General features: G+C 40.2%; 1 protein-coding gene across 1 annotated transcript; it reads right to left on the minus strand.

The window, feature by feature from the left end:
* Positions 1–2,078: 2,078 nt before the first annotated feature.
* Positions 2,079–11,110, minus strand: LOC139455841 (proprotein convertase subtilisin/kexin type 5-like). The gene is made up of 3 exons (XM_071237388.1): positions 8,831–11,110; positions 7,564–7,844; positions 2,079–2,333 (listed from the first exon to the last, which is right to left on the minus strand). The coding sequence occupies exons 1-2, from the start codon at positions 11,108–11,110 to the stop codon at positions 7,599–7,601; spliced, it is 2,526 nt and encodes an 841-aa protein (XP_071093489.1). The 3' UTR covers positions 2,079–2,333; positions 7,564–7,598.
* Positions 11,111–11,919: the final 809 nt, after the last annotated feature.

Genomic DNA, 11,919 nt, shown 5'->3' on the forward strand with positions numbered 1-11,919 from the left:
CACGCCATGTGGGTATTATGATACACGATTAACAGCGTTATCGGGCTTAAAACACGATCCATTAAGTCGCCTGTTACGACCAGTATAGGTTTCCGAAGACATATTTTATCCCGAAATCTCCACGAGGACAATGAGTTGTATTTTTAGATGTAAAAGTTATCTGTACTGTTTATTTATAACTCAAATATGTTTCATTATCTGCCATGGAATTTATTTTTCTTTACATTGTTTATGTGATATTGCTTCTCAAATAAATAGTTTCATTGAACTGAATTCAATTCTTTATTGTATGAAAGGCCACAGGCCCATATACAACGGAGTTACATTACATATTTATAAAATACTAAGTCAAGGTAACAATTCACTTCGTAACAAAAACGCATGATGTATGTACAAAGCCAGTTGATTTTGTGTTAGAAGATCCTTGCGGGACAGTAATGAAGACAATCTTATAGCATTAAAATGAAATAAAGACCACTACGGTAAGTACCTGTTTATTAGATTTTCGTATATAGGACAAATGAACATAAAATGGTATTCATCTTCGACAACAATGTTCCAGAATGGGTATAACCTTAGGGATTTCTCAATAGATGAAAATCTCCCTGTGTTAATTTCTAGATATTACATTCCTGTACCTTATGTTTGATAATTAAAATTCTTGTTCAAGCAATGACTTGAACTGACGATAAGTATCACATCTTGAACTAAAATATCTGAATGCCATTTCTGATGAAACATATCAATGGCAGGCATGCGAAAGTGGTTAATGAAAACATTTGCATTACTAATTGTCTGGAACAGCCAAATGAAACCAAAGCCATATGTAAAAGACAATTTACGTATACAAGAAGCCCATGAGTTCTTTCCAAGACAAGCATGTTGTAGGCTTTCTTAGGTACACCAATACTTCAAACAACGAGTGTAAGATACAATGTACAATGGAAATCTCCCGCATTCTCCATAGACCATATTATTTTGTGTTGACATACCAACATTCAAAACCTTTTTACAAGCGAGAAGATGGATCTTTTCAATTGCATAGAACTCTGTACAACTCCATATCTCATATCGTAAAATAGGTTATTTTTGAAAATCAAATAATTTGAAATACGTTTTCGGTGAAATAACTCCAAGCTTGAAGATAACAGAGTGGACATGTAACAGAGCTTTCTTTGCTCTGTTAGTGAGATTAATTACAGACACAAGCAAATTCAGTGTATGGGTAAAGAATATGCCAAGGCATTTGTATTCATTTACAACATTAATACATTTACCTTAAAAAACAACAACATTTCTCTCTTGCAGCCACTCGACCACCTCTACAAAATATAACAATATTTGTTTTATCAAGACCTATACCTATTGAAAGAGCCTTCACGGATTCAGATCTTGCCGACCTACATGCTAGATTCCACTTTGGTTAATCGTGTTTTGTTTCACCATGTTTAGTCTGTTTCTTCATACTGGACGCCGTGTCCAGAACATACTGTACCCAATATGTCATCCCCTCCTCTACATTAGCTTCAATTTATCTATTAAAGAATTTTAATGAATATGAAAGGACCCTCTCAGTGTGGTTAACTTCCTTCGTTTCGTTCCATGAATATGTACTGTTCATAGAGACATAATTCTCACGGTCTAAACTATGTAGGGGGCGGTCGGGTGGCCTAATGGTTAAAGCGTTCGCTCGTCACGCCGAAGACACGGGTTGGATTCCCGACATGGGTACAATGTGTGAAGCCCATTTCTGGTGTCCCCCGCCGTGATATTGCTGGAATATTGCTAAAAGCGGCGTAAAATCAAACTCACTCACTCACTCTAAACTATGTATGGCACGATTGCTAGAAAGAAACCTGCAGGATAACTCAAGAGGGAAATGGCCTGTGTCTGATCGATCACCAATATTTAACATATCTACATACTGGAAAAAAATCAACAAATGCAATAAAAAATCAACAACACAAGAACCAGTTTCTCCTAGAAACGTAAACTCGCCTGCTCTATCACTGTAAATTTTCTCATTTCGTATAAACATACGAAGAACAAAGTATAGATTCAACAAAAAGCGTCCGAATTTATTGATAGTATTATCGTGAGATACACGCTGTTCAACAGGGGCATTGTCTACATCAGTGTATAAATCATCATGTCCAATTGATTGTTGAGTTAATTGATGTTGTCCAGATCAGTAGTCAGCAGAGACAAGTCCATGTCTAGCCATGTTTATGACTGCCGTGTCCTACGGGTACCCGGTAGGATGAGATGCTTAAGATGACTCCCAACCTTCTCGCGCCTGAGATAGCAGCTTAGGTTGCATAATCCCCAGAGAGCTGCAAATGAAAATCGAGTGGACATTGATCCTTTGACCGGGGTAATAATGTCAGCGCTTTGAGCATGCATCGACGGTATTGAGGCTAGCGCAATATATGTACACGCATTTTTATTATCAGCATCAGCATCAGCATCCTTGCTCAGCAAAACTGATAAAAAGACACGGAAATGTATGATCAAGATATGAGAGATAGAGCTGTTGTGATGCTCCAAGATTTTCATGTATTATCAGAAGGAAATATAAACTGACGTCTAATGTCTAATCATGTTTATATGTCTCACGGTTATATCATACTTGGTCACAAATAAAATCGACAAAATGAAACGGAAAGACTATGCTACAGTGATAGCGCCAATGTTTCCCGGGCAAATGTGGTTTTGAAAAACAGTAAACTCTCCTAGTGTGCCCTCCTATCAAAATACTAAACAGCGCCTATACGTTCCTGAGGATGGGTCTAGCTATAGTGTCAGAGTCAAGACAGATCCGCAAGTGGGAAGTGAACGCATGGAGGCTTGAAGCTATTTGAAAGCATCAGCTGAACTCAAAAGTCTAAACTCTCAGAGCCATTATGCAATTTGATTTTGCCTTTGGCCTCATCATATTATAAATTTCTGCTAAATACGCGAAGTATGTTTTTTGTTTGCTTGTTTGAAGCCACACTAAGTTATATTCCAGCTGTATGACAACCGATTGTAAATAACCGAATATGGACCAGATAATCCAGTGATAGATAATGTACGCAACTCCGTCGTGGTACAATATGTGTGTCTGTTTCCTGTTTTATGCCGCATTTGGCAATATTCCAGCTGTTCGAAAGTGGCCTGTAAATAAGCTCGTCTGAACTTCATAGCTATCACTGGTTTCTAAAGGGAGAGGGGGCAGCTTCTAATCCGGAATCCAAAGGGGGGTTGCCTGTACTAACACAAGGGGTGTGTGTGTGTGTGTGTGTTTGTTTGTGTGTGTGTGTGTGTGTGTGTGTGTGTGTGTGTGTGCCTGTACTAACACAAGGCGATGCTTAAACTAACACAAGGAGGTACCTGTACTAACACAAGGAGATGCCTGTACTAACACAAGGGGATGCCTGTACTAACATAAGGATATTCCTATACTTACACAAGGAGATGCCTGTACTAACACAAGGAGGTGCCTGTACTAACATAAGGATATTCCTATACTTACACAAGGGGATGCCTGTACTAACACAAGGAGATGCTTGTACTAACACAAGGAGATTCCTATATTTACATAAGGGTATTCCTATACTTACGTAAGGAGATGCCTGTAGTAACACAAGGGGATGCCTGAACTAACACAAGGTGATGCTTGTACTAACACAAGGGGATGCCTGTACGAACATAAGGTGATTCCTGTAAAACACAAGAATATTCATGTACTAACATAAGGAGATTCCTTTACTACCAGAAGGAGATTCCTATACTTACATCTGGAGATTCCTTTACTAACATAAGGAGATTCCTGTACTCACACAAGGAAATGCTTGTACTAACACAAGGAGATGTCTCTATCAACACAAGGAGATTCCTATACTTAAACAAGGAGATGCCTTTACTAACTCAAAGGGATGCTTATACTAACACAAGGGGATGCCTGTACTAACACAAGGAGGTACCTGTACTAACACAAGGAGATGCCTGTACTAACACAGGGGGATGCCTGTACTAACATAAGGATATTCCTATACTTACACAAGGAGATGCCTGTACTAACACAAGGAGGTGCCTGTACTAACACAAGGAGGTACCTGTACTAACACAAGGAGATGCCTGTACTAACACAGGGGGATGCCTGTACTAACATAAGGATATTCCTATACTTACACAAGGAGATGCCTGTACTAACACAAGGAGGTGCCTGTACTAACACAAGGAGGTGCCTGTACTAACACAAGGAGGTGCCTGTACTAACACAAGGAGGTACCTGTACTAACACAAGGAGATGCCTGTACTAACACAGGGAGATGCCTGTACTAACATAAGGATATTCCTATATTTACACAAGGAGATGCCTGTACTAACACAAGGAGGTGCCTGTACTAACACAAGGAGGTACCTGTACTAACACAAGGAGATGCCTGTACTAACACAAGGAGGTATCTGTACTAACACAAGGAGATGCCTGTACTCGCACAAGGAAATGCTTGTACTAACACAAGGAGATATCTCTATCAACACAAGGAGATTCCTATACTTAAACAAGGAGATGCCTTTACTAACTCAAAGGGATGCTTATACTAACACAAGGGGATGCCTGTACTAACACAAGGGGATGCCTGTACTAAACCAAGGAGATGCCTGTACTAACACAAGGAGGTACCTGTACTAACACAAGGAGATGCCTGTACTAACATAGGGGGATGCCTGTACTAACATAAGGATATTCCTATACTTACACAAGGAGATGCCTGTACTAACACAAGGAGGTGCCTGTACTAACACAAGGAGGTGCCTGTACTAACACAAGGAGATGCCTGTACTAACACAGGTGGATGCCTGTACTAACATAAGGATATTCCTATACTTACACAAGGAGATGCCTGTACTAACATAAGGAGATTCCTATACTTACGTAAGAGATGCCTGTACTAACACAAGGAGATTTCATCAATAAGATAAGGAGATTCCTTTACTAACACAAGGAGATTCCCACACTAACATAAGGAGAATCCTTTACTGACACAAGGTGAATCCTATACTGACACAAGGAGATTCCTGTACTTACATAAGGATATTCCTATACTATAAAAAAGATATTCCTATACTAACAAAGTGAGATGCCTATACTGACATAAGGAGATTCCTATCCTAACTTAAGGAGATTCCTGTACTAACAATAAGGAGATTCCTGTACTTACACAAGGAGATGATACTGACATAAGGGGATGCCTCTACTAACACAAGGAGATTCCCATACTAACACAAGGAGAATCCTATACTGACACAAGGAGATGCCTGTACTAACACAAGGGGATGCCTGTACTAACATAAGGATATTCCTATACTTACACAGGGAGATGCCTGTACTAACACAAGGATATGCCTGTACTAACACAAGGAGATTCCTATACTAACATAAGGAGTTTCCTATACTAACACAAGGAGATTCCTATACTCACACAAGGGGATGCTTATACTAACAAAATGAGATGCCAGTACTAACACAGGGAGATTCCTTTACTAACTCAAGGGGATGCTTATACTAACATAAGGAGTTTCCTATACTAACACAGGGAGATTCCTATACTCACACAAGGGGATGTCTGTACTAACACAAGGAGATTCCTATACTAACTCAAGGGGATGCTTATACTAACAAAATGAGATGCCTGTACTAACACAGGGAGATTCCTTTACTAACTCAAGGGGATGCTTATACTAACATAAGGAGATTCCTATACTAACACAGGGAGATTCCTATACTCACACAAGGAGAGTCTGTACTAACACAAGGAGGTTCCTATACTAACTCAAGGGGATGCTTATACTAACATAAGAAGATTCCTGTACTAACACAAGTGGATTCCTATACTGACACAAGGAGATTCCTATACTGACACAAGGAGATTCCTATACTAACATAAGGAGATTCCTGTACTAACATAGGCGATTCCTGTTCTAACACAAGGATAGTCCTGTACTAACACAAGGAGATTCCTGTACTAACATAAGGAGATTCCTTTACTTACACAAGGAGATTCCTATACTAACACTAGGTGATTCCTATACTGACACAGGGAGATTCCTATACTGACACAAGGAGATTCCTATACTTACATAAGGAGATTCCTATACTAACACAGGGGGATTCCTATACTCACACAAGGGGATGTCTGTACTAACACAAGGAGGTTCCTATACTAACTCAAGGGGATGCTTATACTAACATAAGGAGATTCCTGTACTAACACAAGTGGATTCCTATACCGACACAAGGAGATTCCTATACTGACACAAGGAGATTCCTATACTAACATAAGGAGATTCCTGTACTAACATAGGCGATTCCTGTTCTAACACAAGGATAGTCCTGTACTAACACAAGGAGATTCCTGTACTAACATAAGGAGATTCCTATACTGACACAAGGAGATTCCTATACTGACACAAGGAGATTCCTATACTAACATAAGGAGATTCCTATACTTACACAAGGAGATTCCTATACTAACATAAGGAGATTCCTATACTAACATATGGAGATTCCTATACTAACATATGGAGATTCTTATACTGACATAAGGAGATGCTTGTATATACAAACACAAGGAGATGCCTGTACTAACACAAGGGGGTCTTTGTACTAACACAAGGGAGGGGGGTTGGGGGTTGGGAAAGGGCGGGGGGGGTGGGGGGGGTGGGGGGGTGCAAAGAAATGTCAAGTTGCCATAACCCCATTGCGATTCCGAGTTACAATTGGTCCCCACGAGACGGGTCGTTGAAATGACAGTATATGCTTCTTAGTACACTCAAGAAAATGAAGTCTTTTATATCGCTATAACTCAATACATAGGAGCAAAATAAAACCTGTGTATCGAATATCTGAACAGAAGGTCAACCATTCCAGTTTTGTTTAAATGTATACACATTTCCATAGTTGCCTAGGTGTGGCAGGTCATGAACGCAGTTTCTAATTTCATACACGCTGGAATATTACACCTATTTCTACTTAAAACTCATAAGTTTGTGTAGCAACTACTCCTTGAAGATAGAATATCACCCTTTCTAAGAACAGCAAGGTTTCATTGGTTGATAACGTACAGCGTAATAGCATGGACAGTGGCCAAAGGTATTTAAATATCGCAAACAGACAAGAACAACTTGGCACATATGACACTTCTCAATGGAGACCTGCTGTGGTCGAAGGGAGGTAACTCTATTGGTATACGGCGAACGAAGACGTGGAATAGCTGTTGGTTGAAACGTTCGCTGGTCACACTGAAGAACCGGTTTCCATTACCCGCATGGACCCCATCTAAAATGCCCGCTCATGCGACGTCAAACAGAACGGTACTCCCCCGGTGTTCCCCCCGAACTACTACTACTACTACTACTACTACTACTACTACTACTACTACTACTACTACTACTACTACTCTGACTACCACAATTTGACTACCACAGTATTCACGGCTATCCTATGTGTACTTGTTGTCCAATGTCTCAACCTATTCTTTGTGCACTTTCAAGATGTTATTTCTTCAATCAGCTAACCTTCGCCCGGCTCTGGGCAAGTCCTATGTGTTGAATCAGAGTGTCGTTGTCGATGTAGTTGCGGACGACATTGACACAGTATCTGCCATGCCAGAGTGGTCCATGTAACTTCTGTCTTGAACAAACTTGTTCAGTGAGACGTTGTGTATTTCCACCATTGCCAGTGCGTCTTCGACACCTGCTGCTGCTCCTTGGTCGTGATATATATGTGTTGTGTCTGGTTCTTGTGCTGGTATATTGACGCAGAACACGTCGTCCTTTTTCTCTTCGATATCCAACTCCTGCAACGTTATGAAAAATGAATTACCAATTGGTTTAAATACACACTATCCTTTGAAATGAAAGCTGAACACATTTCGAGAATTGTCAAAAATATCTGTGGGTACCATATACTCTGATGCGCTTAGAAATGGTCCCAAGCAACCTATGCTTGTACGAGGCAACAAATGGTGTGCCCCTGTTACATGGTTCATTGTGTGGCATCGTACCCGACGGCAAGGGACGTTGTTCAAAGTAACTGGATTGTCTGGTCAGTTACTTAAAAGACGCCGTCATTATGATGGACCATTTGCTAAGTGTGATGAAAGACAACAAACAACCAACGATATGCCAAAATAACTCGATCTAATGTACTCCTTACCTAATCAACCAAAGTCTCATGTCAGATTTCCTAAGACTTTGGGATCCAAGGGTCACGATTACTCCTAGTAAGTCAAATCAAATTATTCAGTTTGGCGGGAGAGATATATTGCTTACTTTATTCGATTGTTCCATATACCTACTAATTAGAAGGTATATGAAGTATATACAGAGCCTCTCTTCCTAATTTGGGACCATGCTTTAATCAAGCGTTTGTCATCACTTTACCCGTACTCGTGGGTCTCAACAGAAAGCCTCAGATCTGCAACACCTAAGGCTTTCCCCACACATGAATGTGACACGTAGTGATAAAAGTGACATAATTGTTGAAAGCGGCGCTACACACAGTTCACTCACTCACGCATCCATATACCAGTGATATCCTTGAGCTAAAGGTATTGGGGTCAGATGCGAAAGAAAGTGTTCCGTTATAGTAACTGTTTTCAGATTTGCCCACCTACATTGCTACATAGAGATAATTAATTATACATGCCACACATGACACTTTTGCCCTCTTTTAACTCAAACAAGGATCTGAACTAACACAGACAGTGTCGGCATACAATTGTGAAAATACATTGTGATCGCTGTATGAAGATGATATTCAATCACACTTATTTAGACTTACTTTATCGGCGTCAAGTAGGGGCATCTGTGGTTCATTCATTTGCCTCGACTTTGAAGGATTATAGACCATGAGGACGAGTAAAGCCAGCACCACCAAGAACAAAGGAGGTATCACTTTCATGGCATAGTGGTCGATTACGAGATTGTAGCAAACATGATTGACGAACATTGCACTTCCAGGTGGGCATTCTGTGACACAGCTGCCATTGTAGATAAATACATTCTCCTTTGCATAGCAAAAAAGTTCAGGTATACACACAGAGCCATTCAAAACTGTGCCTCTTGGGCAAACGGAATGGCATGTACCTTGGAATATCAACTTGTACATGTATGGTGCCTCATCAGGACAGACTGACAGGCATACTCCCTTGTACACAACACCGGTCAAACACAAGAGTTCGTTGACACATTCAGACCCTTTTCTGATCAAATCTGTTGGGCATTTATAGAGGCACTGGCGATTATGTTTATATGGAGCATTCTGAGGGCATGATGGTAAGCATGAACCATTATAGGTGACACCGCCATTACAATTTATGACACAGTCAAATTCCTTTCTTAACATTCCCGGTGGACAAGAGGAGAAGCATTTCCCATCGTGTTTATATGGGACATGATGAGGACATGATGGTAAACAGGAACCATTGTAGATGACACCGCCATTACAATTTATTACACAGTCAAATTCCTTTCTTAACATTCCCGGTGGACAAGAGGAGAAGCATTTCCCATCGTGTTTATATGGGACATGATGAGGACATGATGGTAAGCACGAACCATTGTAGATGACTGCATCCGTTTCCGAAGAACAGCTGAGTTGGGTCAAACATCGGTTTGTTGGGAACAGCGTACTATTTGCTGGACATGTAGACATACACGTGTTGTCCAGTGTATATGGAACCGTTGGTGGACAAGCATTAAGGCACTTTGATCCGTGTTCAAAGAATCCTTGATTATTGCATATCATGGGACTAATGCATCGCTTATTAGGCAAACTTAAAGTTCCATTTGGGCACATTTGGTAGCAGTAGCTTGAATTGATATATGGACTTTCTCTTGGACAGAATGTTACACATGTATTATTGTGAATGTGTTCCTTCAGATCGATACAGTTTACTTCTGTTATACACCGGTTCTGTCCTGGTGCACTTATAACATAGCCATTTGGACATGTATCGTAACAAACACCATTTGATACATATGGTGCGGTCTGAGGACAATCTGGAACACATGTCCAATTTGAAATATACCTCCCACTGTTTACACAGTGACGGGAATCAATACATCGCAAGTCACTGACAACTGTTCCCCGTGGACATGTATTGACACATGTTCCTTGGTGGTTAAAGCGCGCTTCTAATGGACATGTATCAACACACGTTCCATTATACACTACTCTATAAAGAGAGAAACTATCAACACATTGGCTTTCACTAATACATGTATTGCTATATAAAACTGTGTGTTGAGGACAGTTGGAAAGGCATATGTTGTCAACCTCAAGAGGTAAATCATCCGGGCACGTAGCAATACACAAGTTTCCTGACATAACCATTTTCCTCTGTGCACACTCACCAATCGGAATGCATTGATTTTCAAGAGCAACTTTTCCTATGGGACATTCTCTGTAGCATGTGCCCTGGTTGTTGTATGGATGGTCATGAGGACAACCTGAGACACATGTGTTGTTGAAAACAAATCCTTTCACAGTGCACTCTTCAACAGATAGACAGAGGGTTCCATTGGCTGTCACAGGTATCCTAGGGGGACATTCAGGACGACAGGTACCATTCGCAATAAACTTGGATTCTGGAGGGCACTGATCAACGCATGCAGTGCCATTAACGAACCCATTTTTCTTACAATCTGCTTGAAACAGGCATTCTGATCCATTAACAACTGTATCATTTGGGCAAGTTCTGTAACAAATTCCATATTTCCTGAACAGCATGGAAGAAGGGCATGCTGCTTGACATGTTCCGTTGAAGAGCACCTGGTTGTTTTGGGACATACAGTATGTTCCATTTAAACATTCCGTTCCGTTTAAGACTGTGTGTCGTGGACAATGGTTATAACAGAAACTGTTGGCTTGCAGAAGGTATGTCCCAAGGGGACAGGTACGCATACACGTTCTACCAAAAATCACAAAATTTCTACTCCTACAGTTGTCAACACTGATGCAGTTCCACCTTTGGTAGCCAAACATCACGGTGCCAGTAGGGCATGTATTTACATTCACAATGAGTACTATCAGAATAGCACATGGCAAAACCACCTCCATATCTTCTTATTCTACAGCAGCCTTATTCAGAATGGCGGAACCTAACTTCCATTGTCTGAAAAGAAAGGATATTATTGTTTGTGGTGTAGAGTCAGCAGTCATCAATATGGAGATTGTGTAGTATACAAGGCACACGGTATAAAACAACATTCTTCACAGTGTTACTGTACATAGAATGTTAAAGGTTTTCCTTATTAGAATAGTTCTCAGCTAACCGGGTAACCTAAAAGTGACATTACATTTATTTCGTCCTTGACATTACTACCGGATGTTTTAACTCTACTCTGTTTGTGCCATTGGCAACTTTCGCTACTCTACCACATGATCCAGGTATGTCAAATATATTGCATCATTGTCTAGTTAAAATCATATTATAAACATATGTTATTACAAATGAATGTATACGACGTACGGAACCACTATTCATACACTAAATAAACAAGTTGTGTTTGTCTGTTTCACTAAATTACCCTGCTAGAACTCATCTATCTCTTTTTAACCTGGTACATTTGTACTTTAAGTATAACTGATAACAAACACACTTTATGTATTAGATTTGAAATTACAAATATGAAAACATCTTACCGGTTAGTTCAAACGAACGACGAAAATACTCAGTACACAACCATAACATTTGTGTACCTGGGTGCTATGAAGTGACATAATAACCACAGGTATTCCCGCTCGAGTAACGCTGAAAGGCTATCGATAGCAAACACGCGATCCAGACGTGAGTTTGTGAATAGCCAGTGAGCCATGGGGAACAAAACGGCTTTGTCTATTTACTGAATGAATTTTGTCAGTGTAGT

The sequence above is a fragment of the Haliotis cracherodii genome, unplaced genomic scaffold, assembly GCF_022045235.1.
Source record: "Haliotis cracherodii isolate W230 unplaced genomic scaffold, xgHalCrac1.p SCAF_11, whole genome shotgun sequence".
NCBI classification, from domain to species: Eukaryota; Metazoa; Mollusca; class Gastropoda; order Lepetellida; family Haliotidae; genus Haliotis; species Haliotis cracherodii.

Coding starts and splice junctions, on each gene's coding strand:
- LOC139455841 (XM_071237388.1), bottom strand. CDS start 11,110: ATGGAGGTGGTTTTGCCATGTGCTATTCTGATAGTACTCATTGTGAAT. Junction 7,845..8,830: donor CCCTACTTGACGCCGATAAA/GTAAGTCTAAAT, acceptor ATAACGTTGCAG/GAGTTGGATATCGAAGAGAA.